Genomic DNA, 19611 nt, shown 5'->3' with positions numbered 1-19611 from the left:
GACAAAGGAACTCCTTCACCAGGCTGGGAAGTGAGGCAGAGAGAAAGCTCGAACGGAGTCAAGGAGGTAGAAACCCACAAGGTGTGTGTGTGAGCAATGAAGGAGGCCCTTTGTAAGTTCCTGAGACAAGGAAATTGTCACATTCTCACAGACACCCTGTTTTCATTCAAGGCTGAGACTGGGTCTTTTAGGTTGCTGGGTTTTCGACCACATTCATCTGGAGTCACACGAGTCATGGCCCTGCCAGGCTCACTGCAAGTCCTAGGTCATTTCGTGATGGAACTGGATCCAGGCTTCCGCCCGCTGCCCACGGCCCGTGCCACCACTAACACAGGTCTCTGCTCATGCTAGGATTCCAAACTGCAAAATTGTATAAAGTGTTTTTTTCTGTCTCTGTATCACTGTTCTTATCACAATTCAAATGAGATGTTCCTTAGAACGTGAGTGAAGTTGAGGTAATTATTTAAGAGTTCAGGAGGACTGCCTTTGAGCTCAGACAGCCTCCAAATCAACTTCCATTAACATATCCTGGGAGTTTCTTTGAAGCCTGGAAATTTTTTCAACTTCCACAGAACCTTTATACTGTTGCCCTGAAAGCAGCTACTCCTTTTCAGTTTAATTAACAGCAAACCTAACAGGCTTTAAATAACAGTTTGTCTTTATGAAAGGACACTGGACTGGAGAAACCCAATTCCACTCAGTGACCTAACCTGAGGAGTTACTGAGTCCCTTCTAACAAGCTTTACATGGTTAATTAGAATGAATATATCTTTCGTCTCCCACTTTCCATATCTTAAAACGACAGAGCCAGGTACATGCTAGAATAATGACACACAGTCTGAAAGTATCCTAAGCATATTAAAATCACTGTAGCTCTTTGCACTTAGAATGATTTCAAAGCATCCATAATGTGTATGGTGTGTCTATTAAATGCTGGTTAATAACCAGTAACAGGGCAGGAACTCACTAATTTATTGCTTTACCTTAACTCAAAGTGTGCCAGTTTTCTGTCTACTCCACGTCCCTAGTCCTTCCGGAGTGATTGAGCTGAGCAGAAGATTCCACTAGAGTCAGTGCTGAAGTAACTTCCTGGAAGTTTAAGCCAGTCCACATTCTTATGGAGTATTTCATTCAACTTAGATTCAAATCATTCTTATCTCCTGAAGGCTGACTGGCTTTGGTAATGGATTTAATCTCGATGCTATTTGATGTGTTTTACAGATCTTCAAAAAGGAACATAACTAACTTTCAGTATCTCAGATCCGAGTCATTTAAAGACCTAGCAGATTTGGGGGCACCTGGGTGGCTCAGCCAGTTAAGCTTCCGACTTTAGCTCAGGTCATGATCTCATGGTTCTTGAGTTCAAGCCCTGCGTAGGGCTCTCTGCTCACAGAGCAAAGCCCACATTGGATCCTCTGTCTCCCTCTCTCTCTGCCTCTCCCCACCCCCACATGCGTTTTCTCTCTCTCTCTCTCTCTCTCTCTCTCTCTCTCTCTCTCTCTCTCAAAAATAAATAGGGGCAACTAGGTGGCTCAGTCAGTTAAGTGTCTGACTTCAACTCAGGTCATGATCTCACACTTCATGGGTTTGAGATATGAGGGGCTCTGTGCTGATAGCTCAGAGTCTGGAGCCTGCTTCAGATTCTGTGTCTGCCCCTCTCCTGCTCACATTCTGTCTCACTCTGTCTCAACAATAAATAAACATTTAGAAAAACTTTATAAATAAATAAACATTTTTTAAAAAATAGCTATCAGATTCAACTTCTAAGCCTTTCTAAAACTGTTAAGGGCTTCCATTCAGGTGTATCCTTTCTTCATCTATACTGGTTACCAAACCCCTGCTATCTCCATGGTCTCTGTTCCTTCTTGGATGCTGGCCCCAGAGTTGCAGAAGGAAATCTATTCCCAGACCTAGACCCAGAAAGGCAGTACACAATGACTTGCATATGCTTGGATTCCTTCTACCATTTACTGAATCACAAAATGTTGGACCTGAGAGCGATCATAAAGGTTCTCTATTTCAAACTTTCTATGTTACAGATTAAAAACAATCAAGCCCTGGGACTCGTGGGTGGCTCAGTGTGTTAAGCATCCAACTTCAGCTCATGTCATGATCTCACGGTTCATGGGTTTGAGCCCTGCATCAGGCTCTGTGCTGGTGGCTTGGAGTCTGGAGCCTGCTTTGGATTCTGTGTCTCCCTCTCTCTCTGCCCCTTCCCTACTCACACTCTGTCTCTCTCTGTCTCTCAAAAATAAATAAACATTGGGAAAATTTAAAAAAAAAAAAAAAAACAACCAAGTCCTAGCAAAATTAAGTGACTTTCCTAAGGCCACACAGTTATATAGTGACAAAATTGGGCCTCTAACCAACCACTGACTCTAAGTACATGCTCTGAGCCCTTGCTGCTCAGTATTTTCTGAAGACATTCAACAACAGCATCACCTGAGACCGTGTTATTAATGCAAAAACTCAGGCCCTACCCCGGACCCCACCAAATCAGAATCCACATTGTTGTAAAACCCCCAGGTAATTCACAAGCACATTACAGTTTGAGATTCACTGGGCTGAGATCATAATATGTCTTTCTTCAGAGAACATGAGAATTTGAGGCAAGCAGACATTGGTTTTGAAGCATGGCTTCACTTTTTCTAAATCTGAGCAAATATTTCAATCTCCTGGAAGTATCATTTGTAATCTGGAAATAATAGCACCATCCACCTTGCAGTTTTCATTATATAAGCACAAGGTGGATATATGAATATACATCTCAAGATATATGAATAAATAATATATGCAAAGTGCCCGGCATGTAGTAGCTAATATATCATATAATAGCTAATATTTCCAGTCTCATGCCTCCCATTAAAATAGTATTCAACCAAAAACATGAAGTCATAAGTGATTGTACGTCATGAAGGAATCACTTTCCTTCCTTCCTTTGTTCTATTTGCTCAATATTATTTTAACTTTTATGTGATTATGATTTCTATATTTCATATTTCTAAATCCCTAGAAAATGACTATTACACAGAAAACAAATAATAATAGCTAACTGCTTTCAGTGCTATGCTTAGAGATGAAAAAACTTACCCCTAAGCCAAATCCTAACCAAGAGAACACAACATTCGTCTAACATCCAGACTCTTGATCCTATAAACCTAGCCTCTAGGAACCAGAGAGTATCTGCTTCTGCTCCTGCTGCTGTGATTTTCTCAGAGACTCAAACACCACAGAATGCACCCACAGCTTTGGCAACAGCAGAGCATATTTAAAAGATGATGTTTTGGGGCCCCTTGTGACTCAGTCAGTTGAGCCTCCAACTTCAGCTCAGGTCATGATCTCACTGTCTGTGAGTTCGAGCCCTACGTGGGGCTGTCAGCTCAGAGCCTGGAGCCTGCTTCGGATTCTGTGTCTCCCTCTCTCTCTGCTCCTCCCCCACTCGTGTTTTGTCTGTCTCTCTCTCTGTCTCTCAAAAATAAACACTAAAAATTTTTTAAAATAAAAAATAAAAATAAAAGATGATGTTTTGTCATCCAATGTGCACATCTGTCAACATCAAGGAAAAGAGTTCAAATAGGAAAGGAGAAATAGAATTTTAGTATCCAAATCTGAACCAAAATAGAGTGTACCAAAGAGTGTGAAACCATACCAAAATTAGATTTGTGGAGAAGGAATACGATGTTAACATCAATTAACCAGGTTTCCCTACGGCAGTGGCTCGGCTGTGGCTCTCCATCCTAGCAGTGCATTAGAAACAAGGAACCTTTCTAAAAATTGAATGCACATTTCTGAGGAAGGGATATGGTTTTTAAAAGATACCCAATTGATTTTCATATGCAGCCAAGGTTGAGAACCACTGCCCTATAGCAACAGAAACCTGGCCTTATTTAAGAGAGTCGATCTACCGAAGCTATTGTTTGCTACTGATACAGAGTTCCCCACACTCAAGGTAATGGATTTAACTTCCGTGTGTTCCCCTTCTAGGTCTTTTCGCCATTCCTCCAGGACTTCCACTGTAAGGAAAACAGCCCCTGGACCAACATCCTCTAAGATGTTTATATGGACCAGTGGCCGGACCTCTTCATCTTACAGACACGATGAGAAAAGGTAAATTACTGGGGACTCCGGGGGCTTTTCAGAATCATTTAACCCAACTACCCAGACAGAGCGCCAGTAGGAAAGCAAGAGGCAACTGAGCTTCATGTTTGGCAAGTGTTAATGAGGAACGGGCGCTACAATGAGGGAGTAGGGTTTCTGACACTCTGGCCCACCGCCTTGCATTCTCGGTGCTCCCTCCCACTGCATGGCTTTGCAAAGGCTATTCCCTGTCATAGATGCCCTTCATCCATGAACACACATACCTATTCATCACTTAGCTAGCTCCAGCTCTGCTTTCAGAATGTCCATTCAATCAGAGCCTCCCACCATCCTCTTGACCAGCACAGACTTTGTAGTTCACAGTGAATCCCCAGCACCTACCACTGTTCCTGGCACATAGTAAATTCTCAATAAATACTGAACCAAAGTGATGGAAGTTGCCTTTCAAAGACATATGGCAAGGAAGGAAAGCAGAAACTATGAGAGGGTGAAAAGAGGATGGACAAGCCCATGCAGCCCTCAAAGTCCTTAGAAGAAGTAGCATGGGGCAGGGGAGGAGTGGAGGAATGAGAAGAAAGATTGAAAGGCAGAGACAATGTAAATAAGAGACAAAACGACAATTTCACACCTCAGTCTAGCTCTCCCACTTGTGTTTAGGGAGCACATCCATTCATAAAATTCTCTGGCCATTTTTAAATATTTGCTTTCTCTCTGTTTATTTTCTGCCGCTTCTCTCTTTTCCTCGTTGACCTTATACTATTACTTGGGTTTGGTGGAGTTGGAAACCCAACTACCTACACCAGCATATTGCAACTTAAGCAAGGCTCATCTGCCTGCAGAAGCTGACAGAAACCAGACCTGATAAATGGTGCTGGACACAGGAAGGACCTGAAGGAGGTTGACTTGAATGCAGTTTTGAGAGCTGGTACTTTCATTTTTCCTTTTAAAGTCTGTATTACCCTACAGAGGAAATCCTTTGAAAAATTCCAAAAGCAAAATTGTTCTTCGCAGTAACTATATATTACGGCAAAAAACTTGGAAGCGACATTAGTATTCACAACAGAAAACCTGTTAAATAAATCATGAAATGCAATATATCACTTAGCACTTAAAAATACTTTGACATCATATTAACTGAAAAATCAAGTTGAAAAATTGCATACAATCCATGATTGCAGCCACTATATGTGTGTGTGTATCTACACACACACACACACACACACACACACACACAGGAACAAGCCTGGAAGGAAAAACATGTTTTTTACTTCTCCATTTTCTAAATGCTTTGTAATATGTTATACTATCTTAATTTTGGGAAAAATAATGATATGATGTTTAGGTAAAATTACAGCCCAGAGGCAACTAGTGTTTGAACAAAGTCCTAGTGCTCAACACAGCACAAGAAGATGGACTGAAAATTCGCTATTTTGTTCATCTGTAGGTTTCCACGTGCTTTTTCTCAGTGCTTAATCAAGTTATTTTTCATTTGCTTTCAATCCAAGTAAGTGAATCATTTTTCAGCAAGATCTTTACTGTAAGACTAAAACTCAGTGTGTCATTTGAAAATTCCATATTTTGCATATAATCTCGTTTCCTTAAAAAAAAAAAATTCCCTGACAGTGAGAAATGGCAGAGATTGTGCTGCTCTAGAGCAATATTGTGACTTTCAATGGCCAGCCTGTCTGAGATTTTGAAGGCTCCACCAGAGAAGGTGAAGCGTGACTTATTTCACCTCCTATTTATTCTCATCGAATAATTTAATTGTGTATATATATATATATATATATATATATAACACATTTTTACAAAAAGTTTAACACCAGAGAAGAAATTACTATGCACTATATGTTTTATATAAACTGCCCTCTTAATTTATAAGATACAGATGATTGCGCCCATTTTACAGATGAGGAAGCTGAGGCTCAGAGATTTTTTTTTTTAATGTTTTTATTTATTTTTGTGACAGAGAGAGACAGAGCATGAGCAGGGGAGGAGCAGAGAGAGAGGGAGACACAGAGTCAGAAGCAGGCTCCAGGCTCTGAGCTGTCAGCACAGAGCCCGATGTGGGGCTCGAACCCACAGACTGTGAGATCATGACCTGAGCTGAAGTCGGACGCTTAACCGACTGAGCCACCCAGGCGCCCCTCAGAGATTTTTATATAACTTCCAAGGGTCCAACGACTGGCCAGTGATGGAATCAGAATTTGAACTCAAGGTCATATTCTCTCCCCTGCACCCAGAGCTTCCATCGGCTCTTTCCAACATGAGACATTTGGAACAGCAATGAACAGCCAAGCCCGCAGCAGGGGAGACTGTATTAAAACACAGCTGAAAATCGCATATCAAAGGAGACAGTAAACATGTGGATATGATATGTTGGCAATGTTTGTGCAGTTAAAGGGAGCCAATAATTAGCTTCATATTCTACACCATTAAAATTATATGAAACTCTTAAATTACTACTTTCATTTTTTTATTTTCAAGTTATGATTTCAATAACTATAAGATTTAAAATAATTAAACTATTGACTATAAGAAATAATTTTCAGCAAGCTTTATTTATAGGATAAGAATGCCAAGGCCTATGAAATCAATCTGCACGGTTTTAGCCTTGAAAGTCAAAGACAAATGGAAAAACAGCCAATGAACCCAGCAACGGAATCTGCCACTAAGCCAGTATCCTTAGTTTGATGTTGGTTCATTTGTCTGTACCTCTGCCTTGACCACACCTTCCTCTTCACTGCCTAATTCACAAACTCCTGCAGGATAAGACTCTGATTTTAAAACTGATTTGGAACAGCGTCTATTGTGCAGCTTAAGATGCTCTTAGTGGCAGTAATCATGGTGGTAATGAAGGTGATGATGGCTGATAATGAATCTAGATCATTAAGGTCCTCAAGTTAATTACTTGGAAATAAATGAAGTAGGTTGTCTGGCAGCACTGCCCAGCCCTGCTGGCAATGGTTCCACCTCCACTTTTTTATGCTGCAAAGCTGGCCTTTGTGCACCAGGCTCCTGCAGCGATCCCAGGGGCCAGGCAGCCAAAACTCCTCAGCTCCACTCCGTGCGCCCTCTTCGAGAGACCACAGCCAAACTTGTTAGGACACTGGCTTCCCTGGGATTCCTCAAGAGGTGGAACATCAGGAAATAGCTTACAGACAGGCAGAGCAACCAAAGAGAAGGAAATGTCCACCCCAAATCCTGAAACCAAATGTCTTATGGCTCAAGGGAAGTTAAAGTCAATTTTGCATTTTTTTCCCATCTGTTTAAATCAAAGCCAGTCCTTGTTCTGATCATCTGCTCTATGCAAAATACTGGTTTCTATCCTTATCCCCCATTCCACGCACCAGCACTATGAAGGAATACTTTTTCATCTCTGAACAAACTTCTTAGTTAGGTGAGCTTAGTTTAATCCCAAAATTGCAGGCAGCAGAATAAAACAGCATCAACAATAACTAATTCAGAATTTAAAGGAAAGAGAGGTTATCGGCTAAGGACAGTACAGCCAAGCTTTTATCAATATTCTTTGGGTTGTTTTTATTAAATAGTGAACTGATATAAAGGAATATTCATCATGTTAACACACAAAAGATGATGATATATAAGCATCTGAGCACCCTTCATTAAGGTTAAAAAATAAAGCAATCAGAATTTTTGAAGCCCTTGTGGATGCTTCCCTAATAGCACCCTCCTCTCTACCCAGAGATAACCACCATCCTGAATGTTCTGTTTGTCATCCCCTTGCTTTTTCTTCAGGAGTTTATCACATTGGAATCTTTAAACAATATATTGTTTACTTCTGAATGTTTGGAGGCTTTATATCAATGGAATCGTGCCTTATGAATTATTCTGAAACTTTTTTCACCAAACATTATGTTTCTATGATTTATCAGTGCCAATGTGGGTAGCTACATCTCATTTTCTCTGCTGTGTAGTCTGCTCTGATATGAATATACTACCATTTATTCATCCAGTCTATTGCTAATAGACATTTGCATCATTTCTAGTTCTTTTTGTACCAACAATGCTGCTATAATCCCTCTTGTCCATGTCTTCTTGTACACTTTGTACAAATATTTCTTAGGATATGTACCTAATGGGTATATTTAGTTCAAACGTATGTACAGCTTCTACTCTACCAGGTAATGTCATTGCTTTCCACAACAGCCATTGTCATTTCATTGCTCTACAACCTTACATAGGGTTTTCAGACTTTGTTTTTTAAGTTTATTTACTTATTTTGAGAGACAGAGAGAGAGCATAAGCAGGGGAGGGACAGAGAGAGAAGGAGAGAGAGAATCCCAAGCAGGCTTTGCACTGTCAGCACAGAGCCCAAGCTCAATGAATTGCAAGCTCATGACTTGAGCCAAAATCAAGTCTGATGCTTAATTGACTGAACCACCCACATGCCCCAGGTGTTCAGATTTTTAATTTTCACCAATCCAGAGGCCACCACTATGACTTCGATTCCCATTTCTTGGATTACTAATAAGATTGAGCCTGTTTCCTTTGTTCTTTTCTGTGAAGTGCCTGTTAAAATACGAAGTCAAGTTTTCTACTGGATTGTCTTTTTATTGACTTGTAGGAATTCTTTGTAAAAATTTACATTAACCTTTGGCTGTTTATTGTGTGCAAATAGCTTCTCCCAGTTTGTCCTCACCCTGTTTATGATGTCTTCTCATAAATATATGTTCTTATTTTAATGTGTTAGCATTTTTTTTGAACATTTTAAAATCCCTTCCTACTCCAAGTTCAGTTTCCTTAATATTTCGTAGGTGTGCCTTTCACAATTAAGTCTTCAATCATCTGAAGTTGACATTTGTGTTTTGTGAAGTAGACATCCAATTTTTTTTCTTTATGGATAACCAAATGGCCCAGTACCTTTTCTTAGATAGAATATCCTTTTCCCAGTGATCTAAAAGCACACATGTATCATATATCAGGTTTCCACACATGCATGGATATGTTCTTGGATCTCCATTTTGTTTCACTGGTCAACTCTGTCTACCTCAAACAGACACCACCCTTGAGCTTACAAACTTTTGCATTGTAAAAATCTTGGTATCTGACAGGACAAGTTGCCCACCTTGTTCTTTTATAATCAGAAGTGGATTTGCTATCCCTAGATGTTTGTACTTCCATATAAATTTTAGGATCAGCTTGTCAAGTCATACCTACCCCGCTTGAAATTTTTATTGAAGTTCTTGAAATTTTATTGGAATTTTATGAAATCCATTAATTAAATTTATGGCAAATTTGCAACTTTATGTCATCAAGTCTTTCACTGAATATGATTAATCTCTACATTGATTTGTGTTCCTTAATATCTCCCAATAAAACTTCATAGATGCTCCAAAGAGAACTTGCACATAGCTCATTAAATTTATTCCTAAGTATTTTGATTTTTTAATGTTTAAATTATATTTTCAAAAACAAAATGAATAAATGTAAATTATATTTTCTGCTTTTACAGGCATGTGGAAAAGCAAATATATCAACTTTTTTCAACTATACTAATTATCTTTTTTTTTTATACCATTTTATTTATTTTTGAGACAGAGAGAGACAGAGCGTGAATGGGGCAGGGGCAGAGAGAGAGGGGGACGCAGAATCGGAAGCAGGCTCCAGGCTCTGAGCCATCAGCCCAGAGCCCGACGCGAGGCTCGAACTCACGGACCGCGAGATCGTGACCTGAGCCGAAGTCGGACGCTTAACCGACTGAGCCGCCCAGGCGCCCCTCAACTATACTAATTTTCTAATTAATTTTAATAGTTTATCCATGGATTCTTTTGCATTTTCTTCACAATCATATCATTAGTGAATAATACATTTTTGCTTCTTTTTTTTATCAATAAATATACCATTCATTTATTTTTCTTGCCATATTATACAGCCAGTAAACCACAAATAAAACAGATAATAGTGAATATCTTTGCTTTGTTCCTGCTCATGAACATTTCACCATTAAGTATCAGGTTTACTATATTTCCTCTATTTCATCACATTAAGAATGTTTTTATTCCTGGGGCACCTGGGTGGTTCAGTCAGTTGAGCATCCAACTTCAGTTTAGGTCATGATCCTGCAGTTTGTGAGTTCAAGCCCCACACCCTGCTCACTGCTGTCAGCGCAGAGCCTGCTTCGGGTCCTCCATACCTACCCCCCTTGGCCCCTCCCTCACTTGCACTCTCTCAAAAATAAATAAACATTTTAAAAAATATTTTTATTTCTAATTTTGTAAAAGTTTTTAGCATGAATGGATGTTAATTACTATCAAATATGTTTCTCTTCATATAATGGTAACCCTTTAATATGTTTATACATTACATTGATAATCAAATGATGACCAACATCATATTCCTGGGATAACCCCAAATTGAGAATGATGTGTTTTCACTTTTATATATTGCTAGATTTAGTGAGCTAACTTGTTTTTTAAATGTTTGCATTTATGTTTATGAATGAAACTGGTCCATTACTCTCCTCTTTGTGTTGTATGATTTGCTTTTGGCATCAAAATTTGCTAACCTCATAAATAGGTTGGATAGCATTCCATCTTTTTCTATACTCCAGAATGATTTCCATTATGAGGATATTTAAATTTTATGATTCAATTTTTTAATGATTTAGAACTATTCAGATTTTCTAGTTATTTCTGAATCCATCTCAGTAAGTTCTATATTTAAAAGAATTTACTGTATATTTCAGTAAATTATGTATTTCAGAGTTTTCAAATGTCTTGCTATAAAGTTGCTTTAAATATCGTCTATTGGGGCGCCTGGGTGGCGCAGTCGGTTAAGCGTCTGACTTCAGCCAGGTCACGATCTCGCGGTCCGTGAGTTCGAGCCCCGCGTCAGGCTCTGGGCTGATGGCTCGGAGCCTGGAGCCTGCTTCCGATTCTGTGTCTCCCTCTCTCTCTGCCCCTCCCCCGTTCATGCTCTGTCTCTCTCTGTCCCAAAAATAAATAAAAACGTTGAAAAATAAAAATAAATAATAAATATCGTCTATTATCTTTCTAATCCATGTTGTATCTGTATTTATGGTTTTTTAATTCTTAATATTTATTTGGCCCTTCTCTATTTTATTCTTGATCAGTCTTGTCAGAGGTTGTATATTTCATTAGTCTTTTCAAAAAATTAATTTTGAATTCATTGATCCTTTAATATATCTTCTATTATTTATTATTTCCTTCTTGCATTATTCTTTTAATATATTTTCTTAATCTTTTTATAAGTCCCTAAGTTAGATGTCTACCACATTAATTTTTAGGCTCCTTTCTTACCTAATACAAGCATTTAATGTATTGCTTATTTAATGTATGTATTTACATTTAATGTATTTAATGTATGTATTGCTTTAGTCACAACCCATTAGTTGCTCTTTAGTGTTTTGTTATTATTCAGTCCTAAATATGTCCTACTTTATCATGTTTTATTCTATGACCCATGAGTTCTTTGTAACTCTATTTTTATCTCCATGTATAGAGTCATTCTAGTTATTATTTGTTACTTATTTTTACCATTATTGCACTAGTGCCAAATAATGTAGTCAATGTAAAAAGCAGTACTTCTCAAAGACTCTTTAGGTTATCAGGTTACCCTACCTTAGCTGAATGATTCACATAATTTTCTTTCCTTCTATTTTTCACTAATGAGTTTTTAATCAATTCCAATATGCTAATAGATCAGGTAAAAAAATAAAATTAAGTGGCTACAATATGATTAAAAATTAAGAATTAAAAATTAAGATACCACTGGGAAATTGTGTGATCTGGTAAGTTAAAGGCAGGACTAAAAAGAAATAACTCCTACTTTTATCTCCATCATTTTGCTTTCATCCTTTGTCTAATACTCATAAAATAATATTTCAAGACTTCCTGGCAAGTCCTGTGGATTAATAAGTTTACAATAACAGTAGGCTCATGGACAAAACCTCTCTTGTTAATGACTATATTAAATGTGACTACCATTTGTTCCCAAACTCAAAGCACATTTCTCCCAATGGAATGTACTTTAAAAGATTGGAAACAGAATAATTAAATTTATATGTGTACACACACACACACACACACACACACACACACACACACCTATTAGCTCAAGGAAAAGAAAACATGAAGTGTGGAAGTAATAGAAAAAGAGGATATACATATGAAGAAGCACATCTCAAAAACATGGAAGGCTTTGATGGACAAAAGGCAGAAAAATGGCTGGGTTTTTTTGTTTTGTTCTGTTTTCCTTTAAAGTTTATTTCTTTTTTCTTTTTTAATTTAAATTTTAGTGAGTTAACATACAGTGAAATATTGGTTTCAGGAGTAGAATTCAGTGATTCATCACTTACATACAATACCCAGTGCTCATCACAAGTGCCCTTCTTAGTACCCATCACCTGTCTAGCTCACCTCCCACCCACCTCCCTCTGTCCACACATAGTTTGTTCTCTATCATTAAGAGTCTCTTGTGGTTTATTCCCCTCCTTTCTCTCCCCCCCCCTTCCCATATGTTCATCTGTTTTGTTTCTTAAATTCTACATACGAGTGAAATCGTATGGCATTTGGCTTTCTCTGATTGACTTATTTCACTTAGCATAATGCATTCTAGCTTCATCTACCTCAATGACTGTTTTAATCAATGCCACTCCCAGCTCTGCCATATGAGATAACAATTTTTGTGTTCCTGGAACAGAAACATATAGCAACTCTGCTCATTTCAGCTCACCTGACCCTCAGCCATCCACTGCCCCATAGGTTCATCCCCAAAAGGATGTAACAGAAGACTCTTTTCCTTGAAGTCTGGAAATGAGAGCTCTTAGTGTCTCAAAAGTTTGAAGCCTTTCAGGAAGTAATACTAAATTTGTTGGTGGTAGAGTCCAATGGACACTGACAGAAAAAGGAAGACAGGAGCCTGCTCTAGCCATGTTTCCCTAATTTAGTTGGTTTCCATTGGTCATTTAGCTTCCTAATGCTGGCTACCTCACAATCTAAGCACACTGTAGCCATATCTAGCCCACATAAAAGGAATATATTTTGTGACCCTAATAAATCCAAGAGACTGAGCCTACAAAGATGAATGTGGTCTGGCTCTCACTGTTAAGCAGCTCAGTATTCGTTAGACCAGAAAGACATAAATATAAATATTCAGTATGTTAAGTATTATGTACGAGTTTCTTAAGTATCCCCCAAGTAACTTCAGATACACATAATTGTTTACTTTTATTCATATCTTTCCCACACCCGCCAGGCCCCCTCACCTTTCACACATTCCGTACCCTTTGCAGATCTGTCTTCTTGCCCTCTCTGTTCCATCCAGCACCCTCACTGTCTTTTGTTTCTCTGATGAGAAAATCTCATTAAAATCCATGGTGTTACTTGTTCTGGAAACCAATGATGCTCAGATCTAAATTTTCATCTCCTCTGCCACTGCTTTTTTTTTTTTTTTTCCAATTCCTCTTTATCTAACCCCTGAAACACTGGGAGAGTTCCAGAATCAGCCTCTACCTCCAGACTTAAACTTTTCTAAATAATCAACCACACTAACTTGAGTGATCTTCCTAAAGTACAAATGAGATTATATCATTTCATTCTTTAAATTCTTTTAGTGGTTCTTCTGACTTAAGAAGATACACAAGATCCTTTACCTACAGCCCCTGCCTACCTAACCAGCTTGCTGCCTGCCATCCCCCACCCACCAGATCCTAGAATCCAACTATTCTCAACTACTCCTATTCTGTCACATTCTGCTAGATACTCTTCTCTTTCTAAATTGTTTGCTCATCAGAAACTCAGTTCAGTCTGCTATAGGACCCTTAACCATAGCCAATGAAATCAAGTTATGGCCTTCAACTGGCACACTTCTACACCACCTTCATGCTTATAAATCATAGCCTAGTATCATTTATCTACCATCAATCTGCCGAATGCCCAGCTCAAGCAATACCCAACACAGTGATAGCCAATTTGCCTGAAACCATTACTCACCACCCCCCCAAAAATTTGCCAATCATTTCGATGAGTTTCTCAAATTTAGCTACGTACCAAAAACTTAGTATGCTCAATGTAATCCTACATAGTTCTACAGGTTAGCAGACTGCCAATCTGTGCCATATGCTGATTTCTCCTCTTCAATTTTTCCCCCAGCAGAGGGTCCCACCATTTTTACCCAGATGCCTCCCGTTGCAGTAACAGGACCAGAGCAGAGACAAATTAAACATTTTGTAAGATGATGTCATAAGGACAAAATAAAAACTTTTCAAATGAAACTTCAAAAAATCTTCAAAAAGCTGTTAAAATTCCTGTCCAAAATTAACTACCATAACCTTATAAATAGTTAAAAGAAATTTGGTTAATTGATAAAGTTAACAAATCAAAGTAGTCAATATGAAATTTGTCATAAGAATATCAATGATGCTAAAATGTTAGCAAAATGGCAATGACTCTAAAAAGGTTTTGAAAAAATTAATATAAACTGAGATTCTTCCAAATCAAATGCCAATTTTTGTTATATCTATTAGAAGAATATATTCACACACATAGTCAAGAAAGATATATCTATGAATATATTCATAAGAATATATTTATAAAAAGACTCAGTCTCCCTAGGAAGCTTAGCTTTAAAAAAAATCAAAGAGATCTTACAAAAAGAATATATTCACAAGAAGAATTTACTTTTTGATTGAATGTGTTCTTAAAATATCCATAACAAAAAGGTATCCGTATTCATTTACCATACTTAAGATAATACTCCTTTAAAAAGTCTTTGTTAAGTGTGTAAATGTGATAAAGTAGACAAACTATTCATTTAGCAAACTGATCCTTCAGTAGATTGGCTCTTGGTGAATGAGCTGTTCACTAACTGATCCTTTGGCAAATGGCTGCAGCACACTGACTTGCTTTTCTTCTGTATTCCTCTCAAATCAATTTCAGTGGTCTCTTACCCAGCCCCACAGGACATGCCTTACTCACTTTGTATCCCCAGAACTCAGCAACATATTATTTCATCTGATGAGGTCTTAAAAATATTGACAAACAAATGAATTAATAAATAATCTTTACCCTGCCTTAACCTGAATATTTTCTCCTGGCAAGCTAACTATCAGGAGAATCTGAATTTAAATAGGGAAGACTAGGGAGAAAAATCTTACACATTTTACTCTTTATATCCATGTTTGCATATAGATAGTCTTGTAAATAATTTGCTTATGAACTATAGCCTCAGTCCTAATATCAAACTTTAAGAAACTATCCAAATATGGAGTTTGAAATAAAATTATATTGTGCTGACTACTGTTTGGGGGGGGGGGGTGTGAAGGAAGCTTTATTGGATAATTGAAAATCCTTTTTTATGCAAGATATCTAATTATACTTGGATTTGCCTTGTAGATTTATTATGAGACTTTTATTGTACTTGGATTTGCCTTGTACCTTTATTAATAATGCCCATTCACCAAAAAGATTTGGACAGAATGCCCCCTGCACATGTAGTAAAGACTATACATTATCTACTATTTATTCTGTCAACATCTATAAATGTTGACTTATATCCACTATATTGATTCATAGTTTATCCTGAAGCCACGACTGCCTCAACAGAGCTCAAATGTACTGCTTTTCCAGAACACACCAAGGCTAGATCTGCACCAAGCTTAGAAATCCAAATTCCTGGAGCACCTGGATGGCTCAGTTGGTTAAGTATCCAACTCTTCATTTTGGCTTAGGTCATGATCTCATGGTTTGTAGTTTCAAGCCCCACATCAGGCTCTGCACTGACAGTGTGGGGCCTGCTTGGGCTTCTCTCTCTCTCCCTCTCTCTCTGCCCCACCTCCACTAAAGCACTTGCTCTCTCACTCTCTCTCTCAAAATTAAACATTAAAAAAATTTTTTTTTAAGAAATCCAAGTTCCTGCTCTATACCTACTGTTGTTGGACATCGCACATGTTCAAAACTGAATTTGTAGTCCTTCTCCATACTGATTCTTCCTCCCAAGACTGTACTTCATTGAACTGTACTGGCCTTCATTCCCTTATTTCTCCTCTGCCCCCTTTCAGGTAGATTCATAGAGAATAAATGCAAAGAACCAAAGGGAGATGAAATACCAGCTCTGTTAGTGCTGGCACAGTAATTTCCAAAGTACAAGCTTTCCTGGTATGAAGCCAGAAACATAGCACTGAAGACAGCTTGGCATGAAAGAGCCCACCTAACTGACCACTTGGTTTCAGCTATGGATACTGCCCTCCCCCACTGGGGCTTATTACCTGGAGATAGGAAAGTCAAGGCACCCCAGGCCTGAACACAGACAAGTCCAAAAGGATTTTTAAAAAATTGTGCCATACATGAACAATGACATTCAAAGTCACCCAAAAGATAGACCTGACCCATGACTGTCATGCTCTGGTCCATCTCATCAGTCAGATTAGTCACTCCTTGCCTGAGCTCAGGACACTATGCTTGTGGGAGAGTCTGTGATGCACCCTCAGCCTCTCCCTTCTTAGCCAGGGCAGCAAAAGTCCCTTCTTTGGGACCCTGAAGAGTAAGAACAGAAGAATCCCAGTTTTAACACGTTCTACCAATCCCCACTGATCCAAGCCAAGTACTTGGGCCTAAATCTAATCTACATCCTTCCTCTGACTTCCTCATCATCCTCTACATTCTATCAATCATCAAACCCTAAAGTTTTACCTCTACATATTTCTCCATACATCCTTTTCTCTCCATCTATCCTACTTCAATCCTATATCCAGGCCTTATCACCCTTTGCCAACACTACAGTAACAATTTCCTAGTTCTTTCTGATTTGTTTTGTTCTATTTCTAATCTAATCTCCACACTGTAGCCAAAGTGATCATTCTGAAACTCAATTTTGATTATGTCACTCTTTGACTGCTTCCCGTTAACTACAGGATAAAGGCCAAGCTCTTTAGAAGGATTTACAAAACACTTCATGACCTAGTGCCTTTCCAAACTCACCTGCCCCATATCCCCTGTCCCACACTCATGTAATAGTAAAATGCTTGTAGTTTTTGACAGTCGCCTCGCAGTTCCAAATCTTCATCCCTTCCTTCATGTGATTCCTTCTGTTTGAAATACCCTAGAGTCCCTGTCTTATTTGGTTAACTCTGATTCAATCTTGAAGATTCTGCTTAAGACATTACCTCCAGGAAGCCTTCCCTAACCTTAACGCCTATTGCTTCCTGTCCTGCTCCCTCCAGGCTAGAGAACTTACTTCCCTTCTGTACTCACTCTGTGAATCGCTCCATCATTGAATTCACTACCCTTTGTTGATATTTATTTTCATGCCTTTCTTGGGCAGGGGCCATATCCCCAGGAAATAGAGACTTCCAGCACTTGAGATAAATTTGTGGACTTAAACCGAATTCCTTGTTTTTCCAAATTATTCATTCCTTAATTTATCCATGAATTCAATAATAATTTACTGATAAATTTCATGAGTATGTCCCACTCGACTCATCCACTTTCTTTTGGCTGAGTAATATCCTAATTTCCCAAATACCTTTGGTCTATGTGGAAACCAACCATTTTCCATCTTTAGAAATTCCAAAGCATATGAAGATCATTTGTCACCCATTTCCAAACTGTGATTTGTTTTTAAATTACTCATTTGAATCACTTTTATATGCTTCTTGTTCTGGTGACATAACTGACTGATTACACTGCATCTTTCACAGATATGGGCTGACATAAGTGATGTGGAGTGACAGCCTAATCCTCTGGAACCGTCAGACTACTGCTTTCTCTTTGCTGGCTTCCCTCTGCAGGAAATGCAAATTGTAAAGGCAGCCATCAGAATTAAATACATTTTGATAAATAATAGCCTAGTAACATCACATCACTTTTACAACAGGTCTATTTTTTAAGTTTATTTATTTATTTTGAGAGAGAGAGAGAGAGGGAGCACAAGCAGGGGAGGGGCAGAGAGAGAATCCCAAGCAGTTTTGGTGCCAGCACCACAGAGCCTGATGCAGGGCTCAAACTCACAAACTGTGAGATCATGACCTGAGCCAAAATCAAGAGTCAGATGCTTAACCAACTGAGCTGGCCACGTGCTCCTACAACAGGTCTTTGAAGCCACTCAGTTTCTTCCTGCTTACTATTGGCTTTAGCTGCTAATGGGAAAAGATTTTTTTTTAATCAAGTTAATAAAGAGTCAAGTTTAAAGGGCTTTTATATAAATCTTATATTTTCCAAAGGAAATCTCAGGAAACAAATGGAGAAACTTAGAAGGTGGGCGGTGGACAGTCTATGGAAGTCTAAGCACAGCAGCTAGTCTGGGGGCACTAGACTTGGGAACTGGAGAATAATGAAAGATATGAACTCTCAGGGCTTCTGGTGATGATGATAATGAGCAGCCCAGAGTGAGGGAGGGTGGAGGGGAGCCAAGAAGGACAAGACCACAGAAATATGGCTTCTATTTAGCTATGATTCTCCTACTACAATGGGCCCACTCTTTAAGAAAAGATTAAGATTTGTATAAACTACTTCATGAAAAGAACTTTAAATAATAATAAGCTAATTGGTTAATTTCATACTCCAATAACTAAATTAATAAATACTCTACCCTAAAACCTTCTGGAAATATATTAAGCTAATACACGTTTTCACACTTCTACAGAGAATCAAAATATCTAACAACCAGTCCAGAATGAACTAGCCAACCAAAAAGGATGCCACCCATCAATATCAGTAAGGCCATCCTGGAGCACAAACCTAAATAGAAGCCCTGAATATATACACAATTGTACAAGTAACAGGCATCTCTTCCTTGCCCTGCAAAGTTCCATTCTGGATTTCACTCTGGTTTCTTTTCCAAGCAACAAGAATGACTAGTGATAAAAATTTTTAAGGAAAATCTGAAGTTATTCTTGTGTATATTGGCTTTTTTGCCTGAAGCTAAAAAAAAAAAAAAAAAAGCTCTAAGAGTTTCTGTCTCCATTTTCAGCTTTCTATTTGAAAGACCCTAAAGGCCAACAACAATACCCCTATTCCTGTACCCCTGCAATCCAAAACTTGCTTCTCAGAATAGAAACTAAAGGAAGTCCTGAGCTGCTCCTTCCCCAGTCACCTGCATTACCAAATCCTAAACTTCTCACATATCTCTCCAAGCATCCAGCACCCCAGCAATTTCTTCTTTTTTGTCTTCTCTTCCAGATCTCCTTTCAAATCCAGTCTTCTGCTCATAAGCTTTCTACATTATTCATCTCCCTGCCATTCTGTCCTTTAGAAATTCCTTGGAAAATTGTAGCAATTTTAGGATACTTTGATGCACCTGTCAGGGAACTATAGCTTCCCACCCCATTTTCCAGTGGGAGCACTTGTTAAATGCTTCACGTCAGTCATTGTCTTGGATGATTTACTTATGTCATTTCATTTAAACATTACAATGCAGTTAAACATTATTCCCACTATGCAGGAAACTGGGAATCAGAAAGGATGAGGAACTTGCATTGATCACACAGGTAGTCAGCAGGGAAATCAGATTTTGAACACAGGAGCCAGTTTG

The 19611-nt window shown here is 38.5% G+C and overlaps 1 protein-coding gene across 2 annotated transcripts in view; it reads left to right on the top strand.

Moving 5' to 3' along the window:
- Window positions 1-19611, top strand: part of KCNMB2 (potassium calcium-activated channel subfamily M regulatory beta subunit 2) — a 238157-nt gene that overhangs the window by 198779 nt on the left and 19767 nt on the right. For both annotated transcript variants that reach the window (XM_045037252.1, XM_003991892.5), the window contains one exon: window positions 3985-4107. In XM_045037252.1, coding sequence (XP_044893187.1) covers window positions 3985-4107 — 123 coding nt within the window. The remainder of the gene's footprint in view (window positions 1-3984; window positions 4108-19611) is intronic.

Source organism: Felis catus, chromosome C2 (genome assembly GCF_018350175.1).
Source record: "Felis catus isolate Fca126 chromosome C2, F.catus_Fca126_mat1.0, whole genome shotgun sequence".
NCBI classification, from domain to species: domain Eukaryota; kingdom Metazoa; phylum Chordata; class Mammalia; order Carnivora; family Felidae; genus Felis; species Felis catus.
The sequence above is the reverse complement of the archived record's forward strand: the minus strand, read 5'-3'. Positions and strand labels throughout refer to the sequence as shown.